This window comes from Melanostigma gelatinosum, assembly GCF_949748355.1.
Source record: "Melanostigma gelatinosum genome assembly, chromosome: 20".
Taxonomy (NCBI): Eukaryota; Metazoa; Chordata; class Actinopteri; order Perciformes; family Zoarcidae; genus Melanostigma; species Melanostigma gelatinosum.
Genome location: NC_136653.1, coordinates 8,726,033 through 8,745,225, shown reverse-complemented (window position 1 = coordinate 8,745,225; position 19,193 = coordinate 8,726,033). Strand labels below are relative to the sequence as shown.

At 43.3% G+C, this 19,193-nt stretch overlaps 2 protein-coding genes across 3 annotated transcripts in view; both read right to left on the bottom strand.

Moving 5' to 3' along the window:
- LOC306794402 (ras-related protein Rab-18-B) overlaps positions 1-2,174 on the bottom strand; it is an 8,927-nt gene extending 6,753 nt beyond the window's left edge. The window contains exon 1 of the mRNA XM_079292453.1: positions 2,020-2,174. Coding sequence (XP_079148579.1) covers positions 2,020-2,087 — 68 coding nt within the window. The 5' untranslated portion in view covers positions 2,088-2,174. The remainder of the gene's footprint in view (positions 1-2,019) is intronic.
- A 1,407-nt stretch (positions 2,175-3,581) lies between these two features.
- The window catches only part of LOC306793840 (integrin beta-1-like), a 33,101-nt gene continuing 17,489 nt past the window's right edge, over positions 3,582-19,193 (bottom strand). Inside the window, exons 2-17 of one of the 2 annotated variants that reach the window (XM_079291628.1) lie at positions 16,632-16,698; positions 16,186-16,271; positions 15,082-15,301; positions 14,822-14,992; positions 12,965-13,203; positions 12,485-12,640; positions 12,281-12,376; positions 10,766-10,855; positions 9,896-10,036; positions 8,939-9,141; positions 8,601-8,839; positions 8,247-8,469; positions 7,301-7,539; positions 6,926-7,092; positions 5,467-5,544; positions 3,582-4,943 (exon numbers count right to left, since the gene is read on the bottom strand). In XM_079291628.1, the coding sequence (XP_079147754.1) occupies positions 5,467-5,544; positions 6,926-7,092; positions 7,301-7,539; positions 8,247-8,469; positions 8,601-8,839; positions 8,939-9,141; positions 9,896-10,036; positions 10,766-10,855; positions 12,281-12,376; positions 12,485-12,640; positions 12,965-13,203; positions 14,822-14,992; positions 15,082-15,301; positions 16,186-16,271; positions 16,632-16,698 (2,415 nt within the window). In that variant the 3' untranslated portion in view covers positions 3,582-4,943. The remainder of the gene's footprint in view (positions 4,944-5,466; positions 5,545-6,925; positions 7,093-7,300; positions 7,540-8,246; positions 8,470-8,600; positions 8,840-8,938; positions 9,142-9,895; positions 10,037-10,765; positions 10,856-12,280; positions 12,377-12,484; positions 12,641-12,964; positions 13,204-14,821; positions 14,993-15,081; positions 15,302-16,185; positions 16,272-16,631; positions 16,699-19,193) is intronic. The other variant, XM_079291629.1, reaches the window with a different exon arrangement.

The window sequence follows — 19,193 nt, the reverse complement described above, 5'->3', positions numbered from 1 at the left end:
GCATACACGCTCCAGATGATATCACCGTTAAATTGCACTCAGGTGGACAGGGTTCACGCAGCTATGACTAATCAAGTGCAAAGGCCTTAATCACTGTGCTGATGATGGGGATAAGTAGACTCCTTTCACTTGAACCAAGCATAATTCTCTTATTTTTCCTCAAGGGCTATTACGAGGGATGCAGCCGATGAGCTATGCTTGGAGACAGCCAAGTTAGAAATGTGTCCTGCGTGGGTCAGTTGTTCAAATGAAACGTGTGTATTCTTCGCCAAGCAGACATCAGGACATAAGGGCTTTTACAGATTGCAGGGAAACAAATTAAATATCTGTATGCTGTTCAAAACTTAGTCCGGGCAGTGTACCTGCTTGACAAATAGCTCAAGGCTGAGGATAATTTAAATGACATTTGAAACTATTCATAGTCTGCATTTGTTTATTGTATTAAGCAAAAGCCAATTTAATAATAATACAAAAGTACGTTCTGGAACAACACTCTTGGCCTCAATTATGCACTAGCAGGCAGCGTACAGTACAGCTGCCCACAAAACTCTCCTGTTTTCTGGAAATATAAGCAAACTTAGGTCTATGTTATGGCGTTGGCATAAACTCAGTCAATACAGAGCTGTAAGCAAACTACCAGCACGATTTTAGACAATGTGAAGAAGAAGATAAAGGACATTTCTACCCTTAAACTAAAACAGACCACATGACCAAGGTTAAAATTACAATCGTGTGTTACAATAAAAAAAATTATATAATATAATTATAATTATATAAAAATAGGATAATTCCAAAAAAAAATAGTGAATAGAGGAGGGAAGAACTGACAATAGAGAAACAATTGGATTGCTGACATTCTCGGATGTAAAAGTGCATTAATCAGTATAAAGATTTGGGATTATTTACAACCTTCTGGGTGAACACTTGGATCCAAAATGAAGGGTATTCTCACATCCCCTAATATCTGATCTATTTGTAATAATGCTGAAGATCCCACTATTGTGATTACTACACAAAAAAGGCCCTACACACTTTGGAGATTCGTGTAACGGTGTATTTTGAGAACCCGAGGCTTGGTCGTCAGTCTGACAGTGAAAGATGATTTGTGGCCAGACACTTCCCTTCAACAGAGCTTTGGGCAGCTCATTACCTATGCACCGTGTTATCACAATGGAAGGCATGCTGTACTCAGTACCATGGTTTGCAATGTGATGGTTGATGGCTCAGGCTGGTTATCAGGATTCCTTCGTGTAGTCTGAACCACAGTCTTGGAGACCAGCAAACATGACCAAGCTCTCTGCTGGCATGCATCACAATGTACACTGCCAGAATAGTGTTGGTAAAAACACTAGTCTGCTTTGAATTTTAGGTTCATTTGTGGTTGCTAACAAGGACCTCTGATTACCACATGGCAAAATCCACTGTGTGGTATGAACTACACAGCGTTTTAGTCCTTCGAGAGAGGCCAAGTTTCACTCAAACATGACCTCTTAAATTACAGACATTGCCTGTTTGAACCTCCTCATGCAGGAGAAGCTAGCGTTACAAATACAGTAAGAGTAGATAATGGTTCGTGCATATCCATCACAATAATTCACAACAACAGTGACTGCTCATCATGTCTTCACATCTCCCAACACACGGTAGGCTTAGATAACTGTCCTCACCCATGACCGCATAGCCACGAGGACCAGAGGCTGAAAGGAGGTCTAGATTATTGCAACATCTTCAGAAACCAGAACAAAGATGATGTCACACACAGCTCCTGTCAGCTAACGTGTTAGCTATGTTAGCAGCTAGCACACCACAAGCCTTATGTCATCTCATAACGTCATAGCGTTTTATTTATTAAAGGATAGGACAACCACAGCCGAGTCGTCTAAGTAATATTAGAAGTGCGCATTATCTTTTAATTAACCTCACAACATTTAGTTGGCCGCTGAGCTAACGCTAGCTATCTGACGTTAGCAGTGAGCCACGACATCATTTTCTTCGGAGATAACTAACGTTACAGCTTACCTGGACTTTCCCACGCCACTTTCTCCTATTATCAGTATTTTCAGCGTCGTTAGTGTATCGTCTTCCATCTTCCTTGGACAGTGAGTTGTGTTACTGTCGATAAACGGCTCCGACAGCCTGTTTAAAACGACGTTCCTGAGCAACTTGTGTTCCTGTTTACAGCTCGCAGCAGAGATAGTTCGTGTCTTGGTAAGACGACTCACTTCGACCATATCCTGTATGAATTGTCGGCACTTCCGCTCGGTAGGCTGTACATGAATATCATAAGACCTTTTCTTTATGACTACACAACAAAGCACACCCGATTCATACACGACCTGTACAGTATAAGAGTTACTCAAATGTGTGTGAGTTACTTCGAAATGAGCCAAAATTGGTATCCACCATGTTTCTGTCAGTGTTGCATAACATCAGTAAAATGTCTAATGATTCTCATTTGCATTCTATCATTTTCACACATCCCAATATTTGTCTTATTACCACTATAAACTGTACATAATTACTGTGCATAAAATTCATGCTTTATATCTATTTCTACAATAATATTTAATATAATTTTATCAGTGCCACTACCACAGAACCATGAGGAATGCCCTTTCCCTTATTATCAGACCAATGCTTTAACATATGAGGTACCCACTTGATTGAGGCAGAAAAAAGAAGCCAGTTGGCATGACTTTTAATTGATGTTAAACTGTCTGAGAAGTTCGAGGGAGGTCAGAGACTTTGTGGTGGGTTTTGCCCGTCCTGGCTCTCTGTCCTTCTCTCCAGCCCCTGCTCACTCCCCAGACCTGCCAGTCCTGGTCACATGACATCCCCTCCCACCTACACACCTGTTCCCACTTTCCTCATCAGACCTGTAGTTTCTAGGAAACACACCTAAACGATTTTACTCCACTATATTTTTGGAGTTTTATGATAAGTAATTGTTCTTTGTATATAAGAAACATTTCACCAACAAAGACCACACTTCTTATGATTGCAAATTAGTTTGAAATAACATGACATACATCACAAAAAAAATAAATAAATAGGAGAACTGAAGCCACTGGGAGATAGACACACTTATACACTTTACCTCTTTATGAAATGATAAAAGTTGACAAACCACGTAAGGGTTTTGGTAACAGGGCTGAGACAAATACATCCATCTTATGCTTAGAAATCTCGCAACAATAAATAAATAAAATGGCCTGAGATTGACCACTACACATTTTCAATAGTTATTTGTGCTGAAAATGGCACCGATTCGGGGGAATGACCCACTCAGACCTCCTCTGTACTGTATGAACCCTGTCAAACTTTTAGTAGAAAGATACAACTTGTGACCGTCCGTAAGTCTTACCATGCCAGGATACGTAATTGATGTCATGCTGCTTCCTTGAATTATGTATGAACTCATTGTTCATGTGATCAAAGTGTTTCAGTAGAAATTGTCTTTAAAACATTGGAGCAAATCTTCAGCTTTGATGAGTCACCAAAAATCTTGTTTCTGATTATTTTCTTTTCAGAGAACAAGGGCTTATCTTATTGTGACAGTTGGCAAGAGAGAGAGACACAGACAGGTTTTTGTATTTTATTTAATAAATAACTCAAACCGCATTGGGAGAGAACAAAGTATTAAAATAAAAGGCACTTTGAAAACAATACTGTGTAAAGGCTTGTGTGTGGTACTTCAGAGGCATTTGGGGTGTGAAAGCATTTCAGGTGATTCGTGTGGCGTCTGAACAAATACTCGTTTCGGTCTTACCATCTTAAAATAAAATAAAATGTCACGAACAGAATTGACTCACACAAACGAGTTTACCAGTTCACTGAACAAGCTAACATGGAACATATTTTTGGCGTACTTGACGAGAACACAGGGAAGGACCAGAGAAAGTTACTGCAGTTGACAAGTACAACAATATTTCATTAGTTATTTGCAACTTGGATCACAACTAAACAAATGCTTTGATTGTTCAACATCACCACAACTTCTGAATTTTAACAAGTGGTATCCAGTCAACTATTTGAATGAGAGTTGATATTAATCTTTATCTTGTGTATTTAGTCCTTTAGAATAGAAAACAGTTCTCAATAAGAGTGCATTAAAAATATGTTTCGAAGCTGCAGATCAAAACTACATTTACAACCTCTGCATAATACTGTGTGTGATTCAACATAACCGTCCAATCAAGCTGAATGTGAAATCTCATTCAATACTTCCTATTGCAGTTATTTTCTATATATATTTACACACACATTTACACACACACACACACACACACACACACACACACACACACACACACACACACACACACACACACACACACACACACACACACACACACACACACACACACACACACACACACACACACACACACACACAATATGTGCTACTATGGCTGACAATTTACACATTAAACCTAAATCCTGTCTGGAACACAGGAAGTCAGTGCACAGAGAGGGACGAGACGACAGAGACGTGTCTGAGAAAGAGACAGAAGCTGAGGAACTCTTGCACATATATTGTATATTCATAGTGTCCACACTGTGTTGTTAAAAACAAACAAAAAAGCTAAATCCTCTGCCCATCCTCCAGGAAAAAAACACCTTCATGTCATGTTTTTTTTGCAAATATGTAACTTAAAAGTAAATACACATACTGTATACTGTACATCTAGAATACAACAAATGCATACAAATCGTTAGTGTTCGTAAAAATACAGATGCAGTGCCACATGGTGCGTTATAATGGTAAAGCAACAAGAAGAAATGACATTAATTCCAGAACATTCTCCTCCAATTTGCGTTAAATACTGCAGTCGTCAGATCCTTGACAGCAGAGTTCATTGAAAACTATGACGCCTTCATTTTCCTTCATATTTGGGATTGACCACAGTCGTGACAGCACTTTTGTAGATGGGATTTTCACCCTGCAGAGCAGAAATTGAAGTAACAATTAGGTTATTAGTCAGGAATGAATACACAACATTTACGTTTGACTTTTCTGATCACACAGATCACACAGAAAAACAAATGCGTCATCAGAAGAGAACATCATCCTTTTACTGTACATGCTATTTATTTAGATCACACTCAGCACACAGCCATGCTTTTGCGCCGCACCAAATATCAAGAAGTTCAGATTCTGCATGGTATTGAAACACATTTCATACTCACCGGACAAGGTTTTGGCATTTCTGCCCCGAAGTCACTTCGTATCCTCAAACACTGACCAGGTTTTGCGATTTTGTGATATCGATTGTCACAGCACACTCATGCACTCATTGTTTTACAAACTATGAAGGTAATATTTCTCTTCCTACTACCTACGTGCTCCTGATAGTTATAAAAGACAGGTGAAATGAAGAAAAAAATATATATACTGATTGAAATCAAGGCACACGTAAAAAGCCCATGCAGGAAAATGACGTGGAAAGGAAAGGAAATACAAACTTAAAGGGCATCAGCTTTACGTCCATATTGTGGGTTCTGGAACTGATTGACAGGACTCTTGTATATTGGATTGTCTTGCTACATGTAGAGAAGTCGGAATAGAGTTTAGCAGGAAAGACACAGAAAAAAAGGAATACAAAAATGGCAGAATAAAGAGAGAAAAGTAGGAATAAAGTCCAGTGTAAGTGATGAAAGGAGGGCATGTTTGTGATGAGCCTTTTTCAAAATTAAAATGCGGATTGTGTACACTTTACAATAAAGACTTCTTTTATTGGAAGCCCTCATTGAGGCAATGTGCCTGTGGATAGATGAAGCCCATCCTCAGAGCCTACCTCCACTCCAACTCTACGTATCACAGGCTATCATTTTGTGTCCTTTTCCCTAGTGATCTTTGTGGCATGACATTCCCATCTTTCATTACATCTCTCTAATAAAGGCATAAATAATAAAACTCATAATAGTAAAAATACTAATGATGGCCCTATAATACTTTAAAAAAAGCTCTGACATTCTGCTGTTGGTTGAAAACAGATCCTGAACTTCAGTAGTCTGCTCATGAAGAGGACTCGGTCCCACGCTTCCTGCAGATCCACACTGACACACCGCCTTCTCAGATATAGATATTTACTAAATCATTAAAAAAAATACCCCGACAAAGGTTGTGTTTTCTTAAGATAGTGATATTCTGCTTTAAGTAGCCATGGAAGGAGCTCATGCAGTATCTTTGAAATTCCTTTTGCTTGCTTTGCCTTCTTATCTTGTCAGGAAATCCCGGTTACCCAGAGTTTCAGTAACAGTCTCTCATTTCTCTCAAAATGAAAGGGGTGTGGAGCCCTATGTTGCCCTGCCCATGGTAATAAGTAAGACCCCAACATACAGATCGGGAACATCTGCATCACCAAACCCACCATAGTCTGCGTCTGTGACACTGCTCCACCACTAGGTGGAGCCATTTCACTGCACATGAAGCTGTGCAGAAATCCACTCTTCTGTCATATTGATGTTGGCTGATGATGCTTCAGCTTGGAGGAAACCGGGAGGGGAGGAGCTGTAGCCACTCGCCGAAAAAAAAAGTCCAGCTATGATCAGAGTGCATAACATTCCCAAAAAAGTTCTCACACTCGCTGACATTTTCCCTGTTTTTAAATATTTTGAGCGCCATTCAAAAGCAACACATTCAGTCTATTTCCACAGCTGTGCGACTGAAGAGAATGTGAGCGAGACACTTTGTAATGACATGAACAAGTCTGCTAATCTCTTCTGCTGCTGAGTACAACGAATGATCTTTACATGTTAATTCCCTGACAGCGGACGGCTCTGCAGAGCAGCCGAACAACTCCTGTTTTCCACGTTTTAAGCGACTCGACCAAACTTCTGCCAATAATCAGTGCAAAAAATCAAACAAGTATTTATCTTTTCTCGTCTTTCACGGAGCCGATTACGGTTCCAAAACACTCACAGTGTCCCATTTGGCGTTCAGCTTCTCCTTCTCAAACTTGGCGAACTCTCGTCTGTCGTGGATGATCATCAGCAGCTTCCAGATGAGCAGCAGGGCCAAGCCAATCAGGACGATGCCGGCGACCACGCCCGCCACGATGGGGATCATGTCAGGGCCGGCCGGGCAGTCTGAAATAGTGGGGCGCAGCAGTGTTTAGGCAGCTTGAAATAAGAGTGCAAAAATAACAAGACCACGGGAATAACATACCATCACACGGCTGAAAGTGAATAAACAAATGCCCTATTTTTGCAACCCAGGCCCTGTCTTTCCAGGCAGCTTTCTCTGTAACAGAAGCCTTCCACACCCTGGCTCACGTTAGCCTAGCTCTCTGCTTACCTAGCAAGTCGACCACATGGACCTCCTTCTCCGTGTTGTTGTTGTTGACGGCGTAGGTGTAGTAGAACCAGCAGTCGTTGGCGTCCATCTCTTTGCAGTCCATCACGGGGTAGGAGGTGTCGTTGGACTGGGGCAGCTTGTCCCGCGCCTTCACCTTGATCAGGTTGAAGTAGCTGCAGTCCCTCTCGCACGTGTCCTTCTTCTCACCGGTGCCGAACGCCCGGCACTGGACGCACTCTCTGGTGGGAGCGGGATGTTGTCGTTACTAATGAGCACTGAGATTTGCTAATGAAGGGATACGCAAATTTAAAGCAAAAAAAAACTTACAATTACACCGATGTCTTCTTACTTTAGCTTGTATTTGACCCTTTATTAGCTGACATGTTGGCAAATTAGCAACATCAAAAGTATGCCGAATTAGCGATTAAAAGTTCCTCTTTTTAATGTACTCGTTGACACACAGTCAGCTTTCACTGGATTACTTTGATACTGAAGTGAAAACAGTGCTGATTCTCAGGCAAGATCTGGAGTTATAAGGAGCGTCCTTTTTTCCATGATGAGCAGATTTATGAATGTTTATTCGTGATGGACGGAGACAATGATATCCTTGGGAAGTGTACAATTAGAGGCCAGAGAACAGATATCTTTTTTTTTAAATTCTTTTCCAGTGTTGAACCTTTTTATTTTTCTACTTCCGTTTGAAGATTTATCTCCCTTTTTCCTGCCTATGGATATTTTCTCCCCAGCAACACCAAGAAAGAAACTACATGAGTATCAGGAAATGCATATTATTCCTGAAGGATAATTCTGGATATTTCTTAAACGCCACATGTACATTGAAATAGTTATGGGCCGCTGTAACCATTCCACATTTGTAGACTGGCTACAGTGTACCATAATAGATGTGGCATATTTGCAGATTAACACATCTTCTTTTGAGACTTACTTGTGTTCAATGCAGATTCCTGGACAGGTAAGACAAGTCTCACAGGTGGGACCCTTGAATTTGGAGTCATTGCACTTGCAGTTGCCACATTCGCACGCTCCTCTGCCGTTACAGATCTGGTTGTTGCTCGCCATACATGTGCCGTTGTCCAGAGAGCAATCGCAGGCGCTTCCGTTCCACATGGGGTCGCAGACACACACTCTGCACTCACAGCGGCCATGCCCTGAGGAAAAACACCAGAAGAAGAAGAGCATGAAAGCTTTAACGAGCCCCTTTTCTCTCTCTGGTCATCATCCGTGTAACGCCTGCGCGCTGAGACCTGGAATTCAGAGAGACGAGATCCGTCATACACACCTCCGCACAGTTTGTTTCCAGAGCGGTCACAGTTGAAGTTGTCGCACTCGCAGTGCAGGCCTCTGTACCTCTCCTCGGGGTTTATCCTCTTCTTGCACTCGCATGTGCCGCACACACAGTCGCCGTTGTTGCTGCAGATGTCGGTGCCGTTGTCCTTACGGCAGGTCCTGTCCATGTCCTCCGTGGCCACAACGTTGCTGCTGCATTCACACTGTCTACCCACTCGGCCCTCATTACACCTGAGACGAGGGAGAGGTTACGATTCTCTGAGTGAGACTGAGTGAGGTGCAATAAGGATTGCGGAAACGTTCGCATTGCGGAAACGTTCGCAGACTTACTTGCAGGCTCCACACTCGTATGTCCCGTTACCGAAGTGGCAGAGCAAACTGTTGTTGATGCCGTCCTTGTTGCATTCGCACTCGCAGATGAAGTTGAGGATAATCACCACCTCCTCTGTAAATCCCAGGGGCTTTATCTTGATGGTCTCAGGCTTGCCTTGTTTCGGACAGCCCTTAGACGTCACACTGATGCTGAACATGACCTAGGAATGAAGGAGGAGAGGGAGACTCGGACTCAGAGAGCAAACCACAATGACAGAGAGCAGCTTTTGTGCAATACAGTGTGCGAATTACAGAAATTATGGTTTTTAAGTATCTGACATCTCATCATTTAGGCCTGGCATAAGTGGAAGTCTGATGACTTTGGATGAAATGCATCACATTGTTCACGAATAGGCGAGTACAGATTATTTTTGATCCTCTGTGTATGATAAATAATGCTTGTTATTCAATCTTCTATTGCCATAGCTTTGTATCTAGTTTTTCAGTGGTTTCCAGCAAGAACATGTCTATATCACAGGTGTTGTAAATTAGCATTTCGCTACAAACACTTAACACAGTGCATCTGGGCTTTGTGCATAAATGTATGTTACCATTCTAATGCTACTGTGATGTCCATGTCAAATAAAATAAACATATACAAGCATATCATGGCTTTGTGGCAGTGTGTTTCCTACAGACATACACGTAAATAAATGAAGAATTAAACAAGATATTTAAGTTTTAACTTCAAGTTCACAAACTGCCAGAATAAAATATGTCTGTAATAATAAGATACTATGATCCATTGTGGTGTATTGCTGACAAACCACTTTTTGTCATTGACATAAACGCATGGTGACTGTTTTAACTATCTTCATTGAATTAGACATGTTCTGTCTCTTAATGTCCTGAATGGTGGTGTGTGTTTCAGGCTGAATCCTCTCCTGGTGAAATGCAACAGAAAGGGGCACTCACCTCATCGCCGATGGAGATGTTGGAGCACCTCCGTCCACTTTCGCCCTCGCTAACCACTCCGTTCTTACAGCGGGACGTGTAAGCTATGGTCACTCCCTCTGGAAGCTTGCTGTTCTCCAGAATAACCTCGGACGAGAGAGACTGCAAAGAGATAACAACACGAGTGCTGGAATGTCATCTGGTAGCTTTGTTTTGACAGCGTACACAAAGGATGAGCAGAGAATTAAATGGGAATGTGTTTGACTGGTCCAACTCAGTCACTATGTTGAATGCTTTAAAAGGGATAGTTTGGATCTTTTGACGCAGGGTTGTGTGAGGTACTTGTCCATAGTCAGTGTATTACCTATGGCAGTCCCCCCCCATCTTAGAGAAACAGACAGGAGTAACAACACGGGAGCAAAGCAATGTACTGCTGTGGACGGGGCGAGCAGCGAAACATATTTTAGCCACCTATCAGTGTAATTGTAAGCTATATTTTGAATATTTTCACTGCTTCACCTTGCCGTCAGACAGCTCTTTCCGGCGGGAAACTGAAGCGTGGTAAAATCCCTGTTTTTGGCAAAGGTGTCTGGCGGTATAGAGAGCATAGGTGTTGGAAAGGGTTGTCCGACCGTACAGGGGTGAAATACTCGAAATAGATCGTACACATCAACTGATTTTTCAAGATGTCTGAAATACGTTTTGCTGCTGCCCCCGTCCACAGCGTTGCATTACTTTGCTCTCATCCTGGTCCTCCTGTCTGCTTTTCCAAACTGGGGGAGTTCCGACCGCCTTCTACTGCAGGTAATACTCTGACTATGGATAAGTACCTCAAACAACCTTTAGTGTGGTTCACGTGAGCAACTGTTGACTTAATAAAAGTGTACTTACATTGTAAGCGTCTATAATAAGGTTGATTACATTGCTTGAATTGGCAGACAGAGTGCCCACTGCAGACTTTGGTATCAGATTCTTCAGCTCCTGAGGAGAGAAGAAAAAAGTTTAGAATTAAGCTTAATCAAAGCACTGTTAATAAAAAACAACAACAAGACGTGATTGCATTTCATTACAGCCTGGAAATATACTGGTTGAAGCATTTAATTCCAGATATACTGTAGATCAGGGGTGCCCAATATGTCGATCGCGATCGACCGGTCGATCTCATTCCATTCAAAAGAAATGAGATGTCCTCATGGCATTTGCCACTTGCTTTTCTAACACACGGGTCACCACGTATGCGCAGTCAACCGCGCGAGCTACTGCAAAACTCCGGCGAGCTAATTAGTTAGCCTTCCAATTCATTTCTACTAAAGGAGCTAAAGCTGCAGCGCCATGATTTGGGAAACTTCCAAAACCTGGCGTCAGAACTGGAGACTCAGCAGAAGGCGTGTGCGTAACGTGACACTGCGCGCTACACAGAGCAGATTGACAAGTGTCAGTCAGAGTTTGACAAACGCTTTCCAGACTTTGCTTTACTCGAGCCAGTTGCTTCACTTATGTGCTGCACATTTCAGGAAGATATTGAGGTTGATTTACTCGCATCAAAAATTGCAATGCTGTTTCACCTGAACTCGTCTGGAGTGGAGGATGAGATTCTGACACTGCAAGCTGACATTCAGCTGAAGTCCAGGGCTCATGGACAGTTTTCTCACAGAGGAAAAGTCCCCAAACATGAGGAAATGTGATACCTTCCTGACTGCATTATTCAGCTCTACTCATTTATGTGAGTCAGCCTTTTCCCACATGAAGAACATTAAGTCATACACCGTTCCACCATGACTGATGATCATTTGAAGTCTGCTTGAGGCGGATACCAGCAGCTACTGTCCGGACTATGCAACTCTGGCCAATTCCATTCAGTGCAATCATCAGAGTAAGGTAACGACCAACAATGTACAGAATTGTATTGTGCCATAAGGGCTCATGCAGTTATGCAAGGTATGCCAACATATATTGTAAATATAAAGTATACTGAGTGTATATATAAATATATATTCAGCATTTTTAATGTAGGTAGATCATTTTGACATAGTCATTTTAAAAGTAGCTCGCAAGCTGAAAAAGTGTGGGCACCCCTGCTGTAGATGGATACAACATTGTTTCAACCTTGAAATGCTGGAATTGTTACGGCTTTGAAGCACTCTGCAGCCACGTAATGAAAGAACTTTCATCAAACTCAGAAGGAACTGGGCTGAACTGGCCCGAAAGATCAACAGCATGGCACAAGGAGATAATTAGAGCTTTTATGGGGATGCTACCATAATTCGCACCAGAGGTATCAGCTCGGCTGGATATTTTTTACGCACTCTTCTAATCACATGCATGCACAGCGAAGGAATGAGGAACAGTAAAGAGATAAAAGTGAAGTAGAGTGCCAGATAGAGAAACAAAGAAATAAGATCTCACCTGGTAAACAGGCTGGAACTCCTCAGTCACTGCAAAAATGGTCTGAATGTTGTTGTCGCTCAGCTTCTGAACCAGGTGAGCGATGGAGGGATAATCCTTTTTGAAAACAAGATGGGGACATTTTCAATGTCACACGCAGTCAACACGAGTAGCGGTTACGTGCCCGCATGTAGAACAGGCCCAAAGAAACACAGATCTTCTTACATAGTAGTGGCTCATGGTGTACGCGTTGTTCTCCAAGTGACATTTTCCATCATTGGGCAGAACGATGCCTCCCAGCTTGCCATCGCCAGCAAAGTGGAAGCCGGCGTCAGTGGAGAACACCAGCAGACGAGTCACATTCCTCCAACCAATATGATCCTGAGAAATGAGAAAGAAACACTCAAATCATGAAGTCATAATTGTCTGCCAACAGCGATACATCATATGAAAGCTAAGGAGGAATATGAGCAGCTCACAATGTGGCACACAAACTTCTGCATCCAAGAATCCCCTTGTAAACGCTAAATGCTCATAAAATACCCTTTTCACACATCACCACATGAACGCATTTATTGGCGCTGTATGCCTCCGAGCGAGGGCCGTAATTGTGGGAAAATTTGCTTGAATTGAGAACCTGAGAATGATTATTTCCAACAGTATTACTGAAGGGAAGGGAAACAGCTTTTTACAACAACAGCTTACCCCACACACAGCCACTTGCATGATGGCATCGAACCCCCCCTCAGGAGAGTCCAGGTTTCCAGAGATGTGCTGCTGGCCCACCAGGTTGTTGAACTTCTTGCCGTCGCTGGTCAGCTTCAGGATGTTCTTGTAGCTGAACGGACTGGTGCAGTTCTGGTCGCCTGTGCATGGGTTCAGCAGCTTGGCAGGGGTGGTGCTGATGTATGGCATGACCGTCTTCTCCACAAAGGAACCGAAACCTTCGAAAGACAGTTGGATTCAGAGTTTCACTTTAAACGTGAGTCAACAAGTGATTTGGCTAATGGCTGAACGAGATGCTTGGTTTGAGGCTGGGTGATCCAGTTTAAAGGTAAGCTGACACCAAATTAATTCAGAGGCGGTCCATGCACTGTGTTTACTTCTTTGGTTTCACTGGCTTCGGCCCCCACCTCGGCCGGATCGAACCTTCGTCGGTTGTTTGGAGTGTTGAGGAATGGTTGATGGAGATTTGGCCTGGTGCGGTTTGGGAGAGGCTTAGCTGAGGATCCACTGCGGCTCCCGGGCCTTACAGAACCCCAAAATATGCCTGTGCGCTGGTCGGCAAGATCGAGTGAGGATTTGTGGGTCTAAAGACGGCGTTGGATATGGCCGAACCGATGTTGGACGGGTGTCTGCAGGAGGGCTGAACTCCTGGAATGGGAAACGAGAAAGCCATGGCATTGCGGTGGCCCAGACGTGAGCTGCATCGAGGAAGCACCCTTGGCGGACGGGTGTCGCAGCGTCATTTGATGATTGGGTAACCGACTGCTGGTTGTCAGGAGTTTAAGGGATGGACTTGCTGCGGCGTCTTTGAGCTCTGCGTGCCGGCAGCCAGACTCGGCGGCGGCTCGGAGCGAGCGAAGAAGGAGAGAGCTGGATTTACGTTTCCGTTGTCTACGTCAGGAGGTAGCGGGTCTCCCTCTGCCGCCGAGATGTGAGTAACAGGAGGACGGCCGTGAGTCCGACTCTTCGTATTGTCAGATCTCTTCGTATTGTCAGATCCTGGCGAGTGGATGCAGCTGGTCGGCGAGGTGGCGATCGCGGGTTTGGCTGCCCGGACCCTCTCGATGGCGGCTGGCGGCGTCCTCTGCGTGGTGTTCCAGTTGCCGTGGTGTTCCGGTTGCCGTGGTGTTCCGGTTGCGAGTGCAGAAAACTCGAGTGTGCCGAGGCTTAGAGTGGGTAGGTATTTATAGGAGCGTGACCGGAAGTGGGCGAGTGGCTGAGGTGTGGTCCTGCTCCTGAAATTCAGCTAAGTTTTATCTCCAATTGTTTGTGCCGGTCACAAAAAGGTCATTCAAACTTGGGCGGTACTAAAAACCCACAACAGCACACCAGAAAACACAAGACAGTCAATCTGCGTCAGATCTTTTCAAATTCTGATACTGTGGAACCCCTCAGACAAGGTCCAGACAACTACTTTGAGCCCTGATATTGTGCCTACATGTTTACATTTTTGGAAAATTGTCACCATTAAAAGTATGCCGAATTAGCTATTAGCAGTTACTGTTTGCAATGTACAAATGGGTGTGCAGAGAAATATAATCTATTTTCTTTGAAACTGAAGAAAACTTTAAAACGTGAAGATTTTTAAGCAAGCTCTGTAGTTACAAGGAGCGTCTTTTTTTCTGTGATTTCTAAGCAGATTTATGGACATTTATTGGCAATGAACAGAGATAATGATCTCCTTGGAAAGTGTAAGTCACATTAAATAAAAAAAAAATGATAAGATAAGAGTCATAAGAGCTACTTACAGAAGTTCCAACAACTGTGAACCAAAGACAAACAGGCGGTTTACATTTATTTGCCCGCAAAAGCAAACGTCATCATGAAAATCCTCACCTATCCTGAAGTCAGAAGTGATCTTTGACATCTCCAGCATGAGACTTGTTCCCAGGTTCTTCACATTTTCCAGATCGTCCTTCATGGAGTAGGACAGGTCCATCAAGTAGTACAGGTCGATGGGATAATCTTCTGCTCGTTTGAACTTCAAGTTGAAAGACTGTGGCTCACCTACATGTTACCGTTATTAAAAAGAAAATCGAAAAAGATGGTAAGAATAGCTTCAGAAAAAAAAAAGCTTCATTTAAATGTAATCTCACCAGATCTGAGGGTGAGGCTGAGTTTCTGGGGCTGGATCTGAGTGATGTCCTCCGGCTTCAGTTTCTCTGCTCCCTTTCTGCGATGTGTCACCATTTTGTTCTTGAGGGGCTTCTGTTCCCCGTGCGGGTTCTCGATCATCGCATCGGCACAGCCCCTTCTTATCAGAGACGGCAGCTCGTCACAGCGGGTCGACACGGTCTCACCCTGTTTCAGGAAGTTCTATGAGCAGAAGCACAGGGAGAGTTAAAGGGACGATCCATCAATTTTATCAGAAGGTGTACTACTCAGTCGGTGAAAGCTGTTGCTGTTGCAAAAAAGGCCGACAAAAATCAGGGACCCATCAATGACAGTGGGAGCAATCATTTAATCACTTTAATTATTCCTTGAGCAAAAATGCTTGGCTCGTCCCAGCTCCTAAAATGTGAGGATAATTATCCTCATCATTGATTTTCTACTTTTTGTTTTCTTGATTAAATGGACCACTGTGTAGCATTTGAGGGATCTATTGGAAGAAATGGAATCTAATATACCGTATGTGGCTCATTTCTCAAAGGTATAATCACCTGAAAATAAGAACAATAAGAACGTTTTGTGAGCAAGAGCAGTTTATATCTACACACGGAGCAGGTCCTGTTAACGGAGCCGGCCGCCATGTTTCTACAGTAGCCCAGAACGGACAAACCAAACACTGGCTCTAGATAGGGCCAATGCAAATCTTCGCATTGGTAATATGGAATGTTTGAAAATGACAGATATGAAAATAGTAGCCGATTAATTGTCTGTTGGTTAACTAATCGATTAACCCACTTATCATTTCAGGTGAAGTCTTTCTGCTTTTCGGCTCTATAGTTGTAAAGTAAATAGCTTTCAGACTTGTCCAACAAAACTAGGAACTTAGTAAGACATCACCTTGGGCTCTGGGAAACTGTGATGGCTGCATTATTTGCAGATATTTCAGAGGCTTAACAAGTAATCGATTACTTAAAAAAATGATCACAAACAATCGTTCGCTGCAGCCCGACATTGGGCACTAAGTGCATCATAATGGCATCAATACGGCATTTCTCAGCAGCGATTACAGCCGACGGCTTCGATTCACGTACCGGGTCTTTACACCAGCCACATTTGGCTCCGGCCTGGATGCACTCGCCGCAGTACTTTGCGTTGGCATTGATGCACTCGTTCCCCTCTGGATGGAAAACAAAGAGAGAAGAGAGGAGGAGGCAGAGTCAGAGGGAGGAGGGTCACAGCACAGGCCCTGCAAAGTAAGCAGCCTGTTAAGCCCCCCGTGTTTACACATCAGTTCGTCTGGAAAACCACGTGGCTCGGCGGTAATTGGAGACATTCCGTCTTTTTCATTATACTCTACGCTCCTAAGGTGGATCTCTGGTCAATGACATCGGTAAGATAAAGTAAGCGGCCTCCGTCTCTGCGGTGGTAATCATCATTGTGCACTTTTACGTTTGCTGTGCGTGCTGGCGTCAACAAAAATGACATCATGTGACAAAACGATGATGTTACGGCAATACAGTAGGTCAGCCAATCTTACCTTTCTGAGCATTACCGCAACAAAAGACTCCTAGCAATGCGGCAATCAAGAGCAGCTTCAGGTCCATCTGAAAACACACACAAGGAGAAAAACAATCTTTCAAATGTGTTGTCGTCTCGTCAAAGAGCTACCGCTGTTTTCAGAGGCAATTTGTCATTTGTGACTTTGTCGACAATAATGCAGTAGGTGCTGTGCTTCGATGCCTGAAAGCTTGAACTCGTAATTTCCTGGACAAAAGGGTCCAGAGGAGCGAGAGATCGTCTCAGAGAGATGACAGATTGAATGTGTAAATGGATATCGGAGATAATAAAGTATTCGGAAGAGGGGGCTTGGCTATTCTCAGTCGGTCAAAGGGTAGCAGACAGCAAATTCAATTCCGACCGCTTTCGCATACAAACATGTCGGCTACAGTTGCTCACATTTACGCACAGACACGGGCACTTTCTTGCCCCCGGCCTTCTTTTTTCTAACAATCCCTTTTACTGTAAATAGCATCAGCTCCCTTGAGTCACCCCCTCTCTGGTTGTGTATATTGATCCTTTGTCTGTGAGCAGGCCCTTTGGTCCGCCATATCGATGCATCTTGTCCTCCTCTTAATGCAAAGCTTATGACTCACTCAGGATAAGTGAGCTGAAGGACCTTTCTCCGCACTAATCGGCTGATTTGTGAGCAGCCTACAGCCACGCTAGCAGCTCTGTGAGACTGTGCTCAAGGACAGCGGTGCTTTGAGCAAAAGCTTTCCAACGTGCGTTCAATGTCAATGCTAACACGCGGATGTTCAGCAGATATAATGTTCTCTCACCAGATGTGAAAATATGATGCTAGATTGACACAAACTTTGACTTTTTGTGTCAAGAAATACAAGCAAAAACCTCTCAAGCTTATGGTGGCACTAGAGGAAAGGTACGGAGATCACTTAAGTCATTAAGATACATCATCTGGGGACCATGAAGTTCTGCACATAATATTGAAACAGTCACAAAGACCAACCGACCGACTGTTAGCAATGCATAGAAATGGCCAGAGAAGACTTCCTTGAGTTTGAGGTTATAGCTTTATGGGCAATAAATAGTCAAGGGACAGAGCTGAGGTAATATTTACAGTCTGCACTGTGAATCCCCTTTCACACGTGCACTAAAACCCCGAGCTTATCTTTGCATTGCCCGGAGGAGCTGTAATCGAGACCGCATGTGTCCGAATAAGTTTCGACCGGACATTAAACAGACTTTACCCTGCCGGCTCCTCAGTGCAAAGTCTCTGTAAGGACTGATTGAACCCGTGTGGGAATAGGACGGAGAATTCACACGAGTGGGCGAGTTAGTGACGTTTCTATCATGTGTCTGGCGTTAAACCGGAAGTAAACAAACATCTGACGGTGAAGAGGAAGGGTCATTCCCACGAAGACGCCAGAGAAACTGTCTAACTGGAGAGACAACACGATTCAGAGATGTTTGTCAGTAAGGGCCAAATCCCAAAATGGTCAGACAAATTCAAGGAACAGCAAGAAACTCAGCTGTATATGACCCAATTACGAACCGGCTATGTGGCCGATCTGTCTTTGCCAGATGATGCACCGATACCGATTTCAGATATTTGGCCAATAGTGACTTAAATAGCAAAGTCCGATATCGGTGTCAATGGGGCCAATCTACTCAATTAATTATATGTTTATATAATGTATACATTATCCTGGAGTTTTGACTAATTTGTTTCTGCATTAAAAAGGTTTACACTCAAATTGTAACGATAAAAGATTTTTTTTAACATAATGCTGGTGTTCGATTTATTATTTTACTGATTCTATCAATTCATATCTTTGTACGTATTTGTTAGACTTTGTTTTACAAAGTTAAAGAAGCAATGTTTGATGAATTTAACACTGGTATCGGATCTGTGCTTGGTTTCAAAAGCCCACGTGTCAGTATCAGTATCGGGACAGAAAAAGTTGGAACGGTGCAGCCCTTGTTTTTGCGTCATGTCCAGACACCCAGAGGTCAACCCCTCGCCTAAACCGAAAGGAGTATTTCGAGAACGCGTCTGAAACGGACAATCTCCTATTCTGTGCTATATTTGTGAAAGGGAAACTCCAGACAATGTCCGCAGTTCACCACCATTATAAGATTATATAAGATTTAGTTAGCACGGAAAGGCTTTTGGGATTCTCGCCACCTCTTATTGGCAGTTCTAATAAGCGACAGCTGGGAAGTCTCCCACAGAGAGACACCGAATCAATGGTCTGGTGTTGTATGAAGGTGCACTGGCAAGGGATCAGCATGTGCCGAATCTAATTAACATTTGGAATGTAAAACCAATATCCCGCCTGACTAAAGATCACAAACTCATGGGAGCCATTTCTAAGACAATCTTCTCAGTAGCTAATGTCTACCACATTGGATACTTAAGCATGAGGTTCAAATTAGAGCAAGACAGACAGTGATAAAGGGACATCTTTACAGTGGCTGTGGCTGGCTATTCATAGAGGTGACATTAAAAGGCCGCATTCTCTTACACTGTGGTAAAGGAAGCTCTGACGTTCAGTGTGCGCGGTGTTGAGTGATGCAT